Source organism: Rhinoraja longicauda, chromosome 8 (assembly GCF_053455715.1).
Source record: "Rhinoraja longicauda isolate Sanriku21f chromosome 8, sRhiLon1.1, whole genome shotgun sequence".
Lineage (NCBI taxonomy): Eukaryota > Metazoa > Chordata > Chondrichthyes > Rajiformes > Arhynchobatidae > Rhinoraja > Rhinoraja longicauda.
In genome coordinates this window covers 71,411,527-71,424,605 of record NC_135960.1, presented here as the reverse complement: position 1 = coordinate 71,424,605, position 13,079 = coordinate 71,411,527, and the positions used below count along the sequence as shown (strand labels likewise).

The 13,079-nt window shown below is 49.9% G+C and overlaps 1 protein-coding gene across 2 annotated transcripts in view; it reads right to left on the bottom strand.

Moving 5' to 3' along the window:
- The window catches only part of LOC144596347 (parathyroid hormone 2 receptor-like), an 86,756-nt gene that overhangs the window by 30,585 nt on the left and 43,092 nt on the right, over nt 1-13,079 (bottom strand). For both annotated transcript variants that reach the window (XM_078404595.1, XM_078404596.1), the window contains 2 exons: nt 6,926-7,079; nt 5,030-5,090 (listed from right to left, as the gene is read on the bottom strand). In XM_078404595.1, the coding sequence (XP_078260721.1) occupies nt 5,030-5,090; nt 6,926-7,079 (215 nt within the window). The remainder of the gene's footprint in view (nt 1-5,029; nt 5,091-6,925; nt 7,080-13,079) is intronic.

Below are 13,079 nucleotides of genomic sequence, written 5' to 3'. Positions count from 1 at the left end.
TACACGATAGTGAGACAATTTTACTCACCGTCGTTCCTTTGGTGCTAATGGAAGAAGTTTCATTGAAATCGGGTGTTATATTTTAAAAGTTATTCACATTTTAAAGTTTAAATCTATCTCCTAGAGAGGGAAGGGAGGGGGGGAGGGAGGGAGGGAGGGGGGAGGAGGGAGGGAGGGAGGGGGGAGGAGGGAGGATAAGGGGGGTTGAGGAGGATGGAGTGGGGGAGGGAGGGGAAGGGGGGAGGGGAGGGGAAGGGGGGAGGGGAGGGGAGGGAGGGAGGGAGGGAGGGAGGGAGGGAGGGAGGGAGGGAGGGAGGGAGGGAGGGAGGGAGGGAGGGAGGGAGGGAGGGAGGGAGGGAGGGAGGGAGGGAGGGAGGGAGGGAGGGAGGGAGGGAGGAGGGGAGGGGAGGGAGGGAGGGAGGGGAGGGGAGGGGAGGGGGGGAGGGGAGGGGGGGAGGGGGGGAGGGGAGGGGGGAGGGGAGGGGGGAGGGGGGGAGGGGAGGGAGGGGAGGGAGGGGAGGGGAGGGAGGGGGGAGGAGGGAGGATAAGGGGGTTGAGGGGGATGGAGTGGGGGAGGGAGGGGAAGGGGAAGGGGAGAGGGAGGGGAGGGGAGGGGAGGGGAGGGAGGGAGGGAGGGAGGGAGGGAGGGAGGGAGGGAGGGAGGGAGGGAGGGAGGGAGGGAGGGAGGGAGGGAGGGAGGGAGGGAGGGAGGGAGGGGGGGAGGGAGGGAGGGAGGGAGGGAGGGAGGGAGGGAGGGAGGGAGGGAGGGAGGGAGGGAGGGAGGGAGGGAGGGAGGGAGGGAGGGAGGGAGGGAGGGAGGGAGGGAGGGAGGGAGGGAGGGAGGGAGGGAGGGAGGGAGGGAGGGAGGGAGGGAGGGAGGGAGGGAGGGAGGGAGGGAGGGAGGGAGGGAGGGAGGGAGGGAGGGAGGGGGGGGGGGGGAGGGAGGGAGGGAGGGAGGGAGGGAGGGAGGGAGGGAGGGAGGGAGGGAGGGAGGGAGGGAGGGAGGGAGGGAGGGAGGGAGGGAGGGAGGGAGGGAGGGAGGGAGGGAGGGAGGGAGGGAGGGAGGGAGGGAGGGAGGGAGGGAGGGAGGGAGGGAGGGAGGGAGGGAGGGAGGGAGGGAGGGAGGGAGGGAGGGAGGGGGAGGGGGGGGAGGGGGGGAGGGAGGGAGGGAGGGAGGGAGGGAGGGAGGGAGGGAGGGAGGGAGGGAGGGAGGGAGGGAGGGAGGGAGGGAGGGAGGGAGGGAGGGAGGGAGGGAGGGAGGGAGGGAGGGAGGGAGGGAGGGAGGGAGGGAGGGAGGGAGGGAGGGAGGGAGGGAGGGAGGGAGGGAGGGAGGGAGGGAGGGAGGGAGGGAGGGAGGGAGGGAGGGTGCTGCACCAATGCAGTAGAGGTTTTGGCCCAACGGGTCCACTTAATCTAGTATAACATAAACAGCAGAGGCCCCTGCACTGATCCCTATGGAACTCCACAGGTCACAGACCTCCAGCCATAATACTGTCCTTCCACCACACCCCTCTGTCCTCTATCAGTAAGCTTGATCAGAATCCAACTCGGTTTGAATCCAATTGAAATGGAGGGAATAAAAAATATGAGACCGAGGCATCCAAAGCATCCAAAAAAATAAATATTAAGGCAACTACTTGTCCTCACAATTAACCACATGGTCCTCGACCCACCATTCACAAATTGTTTAACAACCAAATTGTGCCCCGTTCATTACATAGAAATTGGACTCTGTACTTGCAGAAATTCTTTATGGCTGCTGCACAGATTGACATTAATCACAGCGGCACGGTGGCGCAGCGGTAGAGTTGCTGTCTGTACGGAGTTTGTACGTTCTCCCCGTAACCTGCGTGGGTTTTCTCCAGGATCTTCGGTTTCCTCCCACACTCCAAAGACGTACAGGTATGCAAGTTAATTGGCTTGGTAAATGTAAAAATTGTCCCTAGTGTGTGTGGGATAGTGTTATTGTGCGAGGATCACTGGTCGGTGCGGACCCGGTGGGCCGAAAGGGCCCGTTTCCACGCTGTAACGCTAAACTAAACTAAACTGAATAGCACAAGGACATTTTTCTGGCTTACTATGTTGTTGTTAGTATTGGGACAGATGGTATATGCTCTAGGTGTGGCGGCATGCTGACAAACTGAATTTGGAGAAGTGAAAATAAAAATGTTTTAAATAAAAACATTATATGGTAGAAATAACATTCAGGAGAAATCTCCTACTTTGTTCCACCATAACTCAACACGAAAGTAATAACTTGCACCTTATTTTCAGACTGGTTGCCTTACAGGATTCCAAACACAATACTAGTTCATTCACTTCAGATGATTAGTATTTTCCTCATCATAATTTCTGATTTCTATCACAAATAATATTTTCCTTTGATAATTGCAGATGATGTTTTTGTTTCTCCCATTTGCAGCTCCAGACCAATCATTTCTGAAGGAGGGTCTCGACACAAACAAGTTTGCAGATGACACAAAGCTGGGTGGCAGTGTGAACTGCGAAGAGGATGTTAGGAGGTTGCAGGGTGACCTGGACAGGTTGAGTGAGTGGGTAGATGCGTGGCAGATGCAGTATAATGTAGATAAATGTGAGGTTATCCACTTTGGCGGCAAAAACAAGATTATTATCTCAATGGTGTCAGGTTAGGTAAGGGTGAGGTGCAGCGAGACCTGGGTGTCCTTGTACACCAGTCACTGAAAGTTGGTGTGCAGGTACAGCAGGCAGTGAAGAAAGCTAATGGCATGTTTGCCTTCATAACGAGAGGATATCAGTATAGGAGTAAAGAGGTTCTTCTGCAGTTGTATAGGGCCCTGATAAGACCACATCTAGAGTATTGTGTACAGTTTTGGTCTCCTAATTTGAGGAAGGACATCCTTGTAATTGAGGCAGTGCAGCGTAGGTTCATGGAATTGATCCCTGGGATGGCGGGACTGACATATGAGGAAAGATTGAAAAGACGAGGCTTGAATTCACTGGAGTTTAGAAGGATGAGAGGGGATCTTATAGAGACATATAAAATTATAAAAGGACTGAGCAAGCTAGATGCAGGAAAAATGTTCCCAATGTTGGGGGAGTCCAGAACCAGGGGACACAGTCTTAGAATTAAGGGGAGGCCATTTAAAACTGAGGTGAGAAGGAACGTCTTCACCCAGAGAGTTGTGAATTTGTGGAATTCTCTGCCACAGAGGGGCACAATTCACTGGATGAATTTAAGAGAGAATTAGATAGAGCTCTAGGGGCTAGTGGAATCAAGGGATATGGGGAGAAGGCAGGCACAGGTTACTGATTGTGGATGATCAGCCTTGATCACAATGAATGGCGGTGCTGGCTTGAAGGGCTAAATGGCCTCCTCCTGCACCCATTTTCCATGTGTCTATGTTTCTATGACCCGAAATGCCACCCATTCCTTCTCTCCAGAGATGCTGCCTGTCCCGTTGAGTTACTCCAGCTTTTTGTGTCTATCTTCGGTTTAAACCAGCACCTGCAGTTCCTTCCTGCACAATAATTTACCACCTTCTTTCACTGGGCATTGCCACTCCTTTTCATTTGTCTAAGGGTCTCAGACTTTACCATTAACTCCGTTTCTCTTTCCACAGGTGCTGCTTGACCTGCTGCTTAATCATCTTCGGCTCAAAGTTGCAGCATTTGTCTTTTTTTCCCTCAAGAACAGTGAGAAGCACAAGATAAATCTCAGCCTTTCCAGCAATGCCTATATCCCAAGAATGAATATTTGTTTTCAACTTTCAGCTGATGATAAAATGCGGCCTTGCTGATTTCACAGCTGAAAATAATGTTATCAGGTTTAGAATTATTAGGGGGGTCTCACCCAAGTCTATGTTTCAAAGAGGCACAATATTTACGGAAGAGATATAATCTATTTCACTAAGATATTCATTAGGTTTTTGACCTCAAGAACTTTTTCAAATTAATTCATATTTCACGGATGTCAGGGGTTATGGGGACAATAGACAATAGACAATAGACAATAGGTGCAGGAGGAGGCCGTTCGGCCCTTCGAGCCAGCACTGACATTCAATGTGATCATGGCTGATCATTCTCAATCAGTACCCCGTTCCTGCCTTCTCCCCATACCCCCTGACACCCTGGCACGGAGAAGGCAGGGGAATGGGATTAGGAGGGAGAGATAGATCGGCCATGCTTGAATGGCGGAGTAGACTTAACGGGCCGAATGGCTTAATTCTGCTCCTGTCACGTATGACCTTATGACAGGATCAAGTTAATTTAGTTTTGTTTATTGTCACCTGTACCGAGGTACAGTGAAAAGCTTTTGTCGCGTGCTAACCAGTCAGCAGAAAGACAATACACGATTACAATCGATCCATTTACAGTGTACATGATAAGGGAATAACGTTTAATTAGGGTAATTGGTGTGTTAATAATCATTTGTATGTAAATAAATAAAATCCTGGCTGATGCAATTCTACTCGGCACGGTGGCGCAGCGGTAGAGTTGCTGCCTTACAGCGAATGCAGCGCCGGAGACTCAGGTTCGATCCTGGCTACGGGCGCCGTCTGTACGGAGTTTGTACGTTCTCCCCGTGACCTGCGTGGGTTTTCTCCGAGATCTTCGGTTTCCTCCCACACTCCAAAGACGTACAGGTATGTAGGTGAATTGACTGGGTAAATGTAAAAATTGTCCCTAGTGTGTGTAGGATAGTGTAATGTGCGGGGATCACTGGGCGGCGCGGACCCGGTGGGCCGAAGGGCCTGTTTCCGCGCTGTATCTCTAAATCTAAAAAATAAATCTACTCATAAACACTGAATTTCTCGTGCTCTTGAAAGTTTAAAAGTGATGTAAATCTTTGGGACTCGATCATGAATCCCAGTGTTATGCAGAATGTGGGATTTGAGGTCCTGTGTGCACTGTGCCTCTTGGTGGAAAGCATAAATACAGCCATCTTTCTGCAAGCATTGGCAAATGAAGGAAGATCAAATCCTTCCACTTTCTTTTCAAAAAAAGACCTTTATAAATTAAACAACAAAGAAAAAAAATGTTTTCTCACCTTTCATCGGCCATCGTTGCTCTGACAATAGCCCAAGCTGCAGTAAAGACTGATGGGACTCCTGGAAAAGGAAGAGAGCAGCTTGACTTATTAGGTTTCACTTCACTAATGATTCTCCAATGCATTAAGCACATTGTGAAACCTGTGCTCTTTAGGAAGATGCCTCGATTATTATTAACCATGCATTATCACAATACAAAATTGAAAAATGCCTTTGAAAGATTTGATCAGAAACTGTTAATTCGACTGAATGGAGGTCGAAAATCAATTCTCCATTAAAACTTCTCATGGCCATTACAGTAGATGGCCATTACACAAGTTACATTATTTTGGGGATTACATTTAGCACAATTTGGAGCTTGAGTTTCAGCTTTCATCCAGAAAGATGGACAGGTTAGTGTGCTGATTACAATCTTTCCTAACAAATACTGAAGTCTGACTCGCAATCTTTCTCATTCCTGCCTCCTTCCATCAACCTACTGAGCGATACCGTCACGCCCCTTCATGAAATCTCTAAAGATATGAAACATATTCATCTTCACCTAGAGACGTCAGATGTGAAGAGTATAAGAAAATAACTGCAGATGCTGGTACAAATCAAAGGTTTTTATTCACAAAATGCTGGAGTAACTCAGCAGGTCAGGCAGCATCTCAGGAGAGAAGGAATGGGTGACGTTTCGGGTCGAGACCCTTCTTAAGACTGATGTTAGGGGGGCGGGACAAAGGAAAGATATAGGTGGAGACAGGAAGATAGAGGGAGATCTGGGAAGGAGGAGGGGACGGGAGGGACAGAGGAACTATCTAAAGTGGGAGAAGTCAATGTTCATACCGCTGGGCTGCAAGCTGCCCAGGCGAAATATGAGGTGCTGTTCCTCCAATTTCCGGTGGGCCTCACTATGGCACTGGAGGAGGCCCATGACAGAAAGGTCAGACTGGGAATGGGAGGGGGAGTTGAAGTGCTCGGCCACCGGGAGATCAGTTTGGCCAACGCGGACCGAGCGCAGGTGTTGAGCGAAGCGATCGCCGAGCCTGCGCTTGGTTTCGCCGATGTAAATAAGTTGACATCAAGAGCAGCGGAGGTTGGAGGAGGTGCAGGTGAATCTTTGTCTCACCTGGAAAGACTGTTTGGGTCCTTGGATGGAGTTGAGGAGGGAGGTAAAGGGACAAGTGTTGCATCGGATGTGAGGAGTGTGGGCTGGTGGGAGGGTGAACCGGGGTAATGCCTCCAGTGCCTTGAAGGTCGGCTACCGGAGGTGCCCCCCGGACATAAGATGGCCGGACGGGCCGACCAATCTTTGTGGACTTTGAATAATGGCCCCCAAAATGGCGGCGCCCACATGTGTAATATATACAAAACAAATTTCACTGTGCAGTTGCATATGTGACAAATAAAATACTATTGACTATTATTATGAAGACAGACACAAAAATCTGAAGTAACTCAGTAGGACAGGCAGCATTTCTAGAGAAAAGGAATAGGTGGCATTTCAGGTCGAGACTCCTCGTCAGACTTCTGGAGAGTCTATTATATTCCTTGGCTCACCCAAAACCAGATGAGACAGCCAAGGAGTCCAGAGGGGAACATTTGTTGTCCACGGAATAAGATTAGACATATTCCGAAACTGGGCTAAATACATAAATCAGAAGCGACCGAAAGTTGATATCACAGGTAGATCTTGGCAATAAACAAACTATTTTTAACAGAAGGGAAAAAGAAAGTCATGCCTATACCACTAAAATTATCGCACTAACATGGGCACAAGGTGGACATGCACTCTCCTTGGCAAGTGTCTGCTTCAGCTGAAAATGTTAGATAAACAATGTCTTCATCTGCCTCCTTCCGTGCTTTTGGAAGTCTTTCATTGTTTATTTTTAAAGGAATTGTTAGTACCTTACCCCATCCAATGAATGTGAAACTCCAGAGATATTTTCTGTCAGACAGGAAGGCCATCAGTATGAGACAGTGCAAGTACAGGCCTTCCACTAGCATCCAGTAGTAGTTTGTGGTGAAGAAGTAGAGAAACAACACGACAGCAATCTTGCATCCCACCTGGGACAAAACAGAGGTGGGATCAAAGAAAACAAACTTATCTCCATGCATTGTAGAAACAAAGAACTGCAGATACTGATTTATAGCAAAGATAGGCACATCATGCTGGAGTAACTCAGCGGGACACACAGCATTTCTGGAGAAGAAGGCTAGGTGATGTTTTGGGTTAGAATTAGGGTTGCCAACTGTCCTGTATTAGTCAGGACATCCTGTATTTTGGGCGAAATTGGTTTGTCCCGTACGGGACCGCCCTTGTCCCGTATTAGGCCCGGAGGGTGCTGTAGGCCCAGATACTGTAGGCCCAGACACTGTAGGCCCGGACACTGTAGGCCAGGGGGTCGCTGCAGGCCCGGACACTGTAGACCCGGAGGGTGCTGTAGGCCCAGACACTGTAGGCCTGGACACTGTAGGCCCAGACACTGTAGGCCCGGACACTGTAGGCCCGGGGCCGCTGCAAGCGCGGACAGTGTAGGCCCGGAGGCTTGGGCGCCGCCTAACGGAGGTTGCATAGCAACCGGCCTCCCGGCACGGGCGGCCACCATTGGTGGAACGGGAGCACGTGGCCCCGGTTGGGTGAGGTCACGTGGGGCGCAGGGTGGTGACATCACCTTTTGTCCCTTATTTGGGTGTGAGAAATTTGGCTACCCTAGTCAGAACCCTTCTTCAGACTGAAAGTAGGGGGTGGGAGGGGTGTGGGAGGGGAGGGAGAATTGGAGGCAAGAAAAGACCTGGACAAAATCAGGGCCAGCAACAGATGACATCAGCCAGGGTGGTGCCCTGGTAGGCCAATTATTGGCTAGGAAAGGTGTGAAGAAAGTTCTTGCAGTCTGAGAGATGTTACTTTCACAAATTGCACAGGTTAGGCATCAGCAAGAAGTAACAGTTTGACAGGTACACACGAATCCCTGCAATTATAAGTCACTCGTTCTTTCAGTTTGCGGTCAAAAGACAACATTTCTGGAAACTGTGAATGAGCACTGGTTCAAGAACAAAGGTTGCTTGCACCTTCTCACAGGCTTCAGGATGTGTGCGCTAAACTTGACTTTGCTATTATTGCCAAATTGCCAAAAGATTGAGTTCGATAAAGGCATGTTTCAGGCATCACATCAGACCATCTCTGCTATCGCAAGTCAGAGACTTATGACTTGAATCATGGAGACTGAGAGTTTTATTGCAGGTATTCCATGTACAACCCTTTCTTAAGATCATACGATCATAAGTGATAGGAGTAGAATTAGGCCATTCGGCCCATCAACTTCGTTAACTCCTGGAGAATCCCAATCCTGTCACATTCGTCATTGCCCACAGACCTTCCCTGTGCAAAAGACACTCGCAGATCCTGCAAACCAAGTGGTTTAGTTTAGTTCATAACCATAATTATAATCATACTTTATTAGCCATGTTTTGCATCATACGAGGAATTTCATTTGCCGTACAATCATACAATCATAGGGGCGGCACGGTGGCGCAGCGGTAGAGTTGCTGCCTTACAGCGAATGCGGCGCCGGAGACTCAGGTTCGATCCTGACTACGGGCGTCGTCTGTACGGAGTTTGTACGTTCTCCCCGTGACCTGCGTGGGTTTTCTCCGAGATCTTCTGTTTCCTCCCATACTCCAAAGACGTGCAGGTTTGTAGGTTCATCGACTGGGTAAATGTTTTTTTAAAATTGAACCTAGTAGGTGTAGGATAGTGTTAATAGGATGTGCGGGGATTGCTGGGCGGCGCGGACCCGGTGGGCCGAAGGGCCTGTTTCCGCACTGTATCTCTAAATCTAAAATCTAAATACCAATAAAAAGCAACAAAACACACAAAATACATTTTAAGATGAACATCCACCACATTCCTCACTGTGATGGAAGGCGAAAAAAAGCTCAATCTTCTTCCCTTCTTAGTTCTCCCGTGGTCGGGGGCCTCGAGCCTTCCGTTAACGGGGCGATCTTGGCTCCCACAGCCGGCAGTCGGGCCCTCCGTGTCGGGGCGATCAAGCTCCCACATCGGGGGGATCTCAGCTCCCCCGTACCGGGCGATCAGACCCCAGGTTGGGCCTTCTGCGATTTTGGAGCTTCCCGACATCGATCTCTACCCGAGATTGCAAGCTCCTCGATGGTGAAATCCGCAGGCCGCGGTTGGAGCGTCGATCCAAGGCAAGGGATCGCAAGGGAGCGTAGGTCCACGGTCCGCGGTGGGGCTCAAAGTCAGTCTCGAGTAAGGCCGCCAGCTCCACGATGTTAGGCCGCAGAGCGACCGGAGATACGGTCCGGAAAACAATCGCATCGACTCCCGTATCTCTAAACTAAACTAAACTAAAGTAGGTGGAAAACCATGAGAGTTCATTACAATTACATTGTCGCTGCAGGTCAATAATTTTGCACACTACCCATTGGGTGATATTCCTGATCTGTTTGCCACAACTGTGAGAAATGTCACCATTCAAGATTATACACTGTAAATGGCTCGATTGTAATCATGTATTGTCTTTCTGCTGACTGGACAGCACGCAACAAAAGCTTTTCACTGTACCTCAGTACACGTGACAGTAAACTAAACTAAGCTGAAGTGGTGACTTTATAATGCGTCCCAGCAGACACAGCCTGGTGGGCCGCAGAGAAGCCGAGTCCAGATCCACGTGGGTCGGAGCCCACCGCCAGCCCCTGGGTCTGCCTGGCTCCATGCCAGGGAGGTGTCCAGAGATATCGGTGCTGCGGTCGATGATGGCGCCGGCCGACAGACGAGGACGGACATGTGGAAGTGAGGACACCGCTGCCGAGGTAAGGAACAAATGAGGACCTTCCGTGGGAGGGGGGGGGGGGAGAACAATGGGGGGCCCGGCCTGGGGAGGGAGGGATGGGGGAAGAACAATGGGGGACCTGGTGCAGGGGTAGTTTGTAACTTTGTCAGCGCCCTTTATGGGCGACTATTTGCATACCTTGGGTACGCAAGCAAAGAATTTCACTGTGACTTGCCACATGTACTCATTCATTCAAATTGGTCAAAGGGCTCACTGCTCAGCCCACGAAATGTTCTGATCTTTCTATTTGGATATTGTCCACTCCTCTCAGAATTTAATTTCCAGGTTCAGGACAAGATTCAAAGTGTGGAAATAAATGGAAGGGTACCACTTTGCACTGCCCCAGAGAATAGGCCTTCCTGTGGAGGTGCAAAGCCATGCTCACGTACCAGTGATGGTGAGCACAATTTTCACGGAGCCTGTGGCATTTTGCTGGATTAGCTCAAGGTACGTTTGACAAAGCAGCTGCCTTCTGTTAAGATGTTCAAAATTGAGAGAATAAAATAGAAGAATGTATACGCAGCAAATTCCCATCTTTATGTATCTCTGACAGCCCATTTGAAGGCATCATCAAAAAGAAAGCCACCCATTGAATCCAACCAGAACTCTGCTGGAAGCAGCACGACTGTGCTTTAGCACTGACCGAAGAATCACTGGACTTTTACACTCATGCAATGGCATAGCTTTCCTGTCGGTCACCTCTTCAAATTCAAAGCCAGGCCATTTAGAACAGAGATGAGGAAAAACCTTTTCAGTCAGAGAGTTGTGACTCTGTGGAATTCTCTGCCTCAGAAGGCAGTGGAGACCAATTCTCTGAATGCATTCAAGAGAGAGCTAGATAGAGCTCTTAAGGATAGAAGTTTATTATATTGTTTTCTCGCGTAGAACAGTAACCTCGATCAGCCTTGCTTGCATTAGAGCATGATGTGGTACCCAGTAATTTGCTTATTCTGTGTCATTATAGCACGCACTCTTTTGAAATATTTGCACTTATTTCTTTTTGTAAGAGCTTAATTACCAAGGTAATGGAATGAATAGAACTTTAACATTAATGGATTTGCTGATGAGTAGCTACAATAATGGAATGATAGTAATTCACGTCTGTGATGTTCTTTCACGTGCTGCTTCTAAATAGAACGCGTGAATCACCAGTTATGCACCTCACATTAAAATGCTTTTAACTGTTTTACATCATGTTATACACTCAACAAGTACCAAACCATTTCCTGAGACTCACACATTAAATCTGACAGACTGGATTGCTGGGAGAATCATGTCAGGCAGTCTAAACCTAACTAGTTCACTGCCAAATTGTAAAGAAATACCAGAGAGAAAAAATTAGAAATGCGGGCAACAGCTCACCTGTCACCTGTAATTAACCTGTTAACAATTTGACACTGAATGGTGTGAGCTGCGGAAAGGTGGGACAGAGGAGGAAGAGTGGTGAAGCATACATCAATGTATTTCAGTATAGGAGTAAAGAAGTTATTCTGCAGTTGTACAGGGCCCTGGTAGGACCACATCTGGAGTATTGTGTACAGTTTTGGTCTCCTAATTTGAGGAAGGACATCCTTGTAATTGGGGCAGTGCAGCGTACGTTCATGAGATTGATCCCTGGGATGGTGGGACTGACATATGAGGAAAGATTGAAAAGACTAGGCATGTATTCACTGGAGTTTAGAAGGATGAGTGGGGATCTTATAGAAACATATAAAATTATGAAAGGGCTGGACAAGCTAGATGCAGGAAAAATGTTCCCAATGTTGGGCGAGTCCAGAACCAGGGGCCACAGTCTTGGAATAAAGGGAAGACCATTTAAAACTGAGGTGAGAAGAAACTTTTTCACCCAGAGAGTTGTGAATTTGTGGAATTCTCTGCCACAGTGGGCAGTGGAGGCCAAATCACTGGATGGATTTAAGAGAGAGTTAGATAGAGCTCTAGGGGCTAGCGGAATCAAGGGATATGGGGAGAAGGCAGGCACGGGTTACTGATTGTGAATGATGAGCCATGATCACAATGAATGGCGGTGCTGGCTCGAAGGGCCGAATGGCCTCCTGCACTTATTTTCTATGTTTCTATGATGCCAAGTTACACAAATGTTCTATGTTTCTAATGGCAAGGCAAAGCTTAGCGAACACAATACAGGGCAGAGACAATGCTCAAACATTACCATCCAGGTACCTATCTTCCTGCAGATGCTCTTGCCCCCACTCTGTGGTGGAGTCACAGTCACCCAGCATGGAAACAACCCCTCCTGCCCATCAACCGTCCATTTTATCGGCCACACATTGGCACCAACTTCACCCAGATTCCAGCACCCACCTGCACATCGGGGGCAATTTATAGCGGCCATTCAACCCGCCAACCGGCACGCCCTTGGGATGTGAGAGAAAACTGAAGCACCCGGGGGAAACTCCACATGGACACAGGAAGAACGGGCAAACTCCACACAGACAGCAACGGTATCGAACCTGGCTCACTGGAGCCGTGAGGCGGCGAGCCCACCTACTCCGAGGAGGAGCCAGCGCTGCCGTCGCAGCTGCGGCTTGCCTGCAGTCCGTCTGTCTTTTGTGTTTTTTGTTGTTTTTGTCTGAATTGTAGTGTTAATATGATGTAGTGTTGTATGTTATGTTTTGGGGGGGGGGGGGGGGTGGGAGGGAACGGGAACTGTAACATTCTCTCTCCAGAACGGAGACGTGACCTTTGTTCTGTGTCGTGTCTCCGTTCCCGTTGCGGCCTACCACCGGCCATTCACCTGGGAACACCTGGGGCTCTGGTTCGCAGAGCCCACGGCGCGGACTCACCACCTGCGGCGCTGGCTGCCTGCGGATGTTGCGGGCGCGGCTGCGACTCGTCTCCGGAGGCTCCGGCGCGGGCCACGTGGACGTCGGAAGCCCGCAGACCCCTGGGTGGGGGCCGACATCGGGAGCTCCGGCAACGGCAGAGGCAGCGTGTTCGCCCGCCCCGAATCGCGGGGCTTGGGTCGGCCCGCCACGGACCTTTCACCGTCCGGCGCGGCCTGAAATAGGCCGTTGACCTTTCACCGCCCAGCGGCGGCTTCAATATCGGGAGCCCCGACCGCCCCGACGTGGCAAATCCAACAGCCTGACCGCGGGACAAGACGGCAGGGAAGAGAAAAAGACATTTTGGCCTTCCATCACAGTGAGGAGGGACTGGAGGAGGCTCACTGTGATGGATGTTTCTTTTTGTT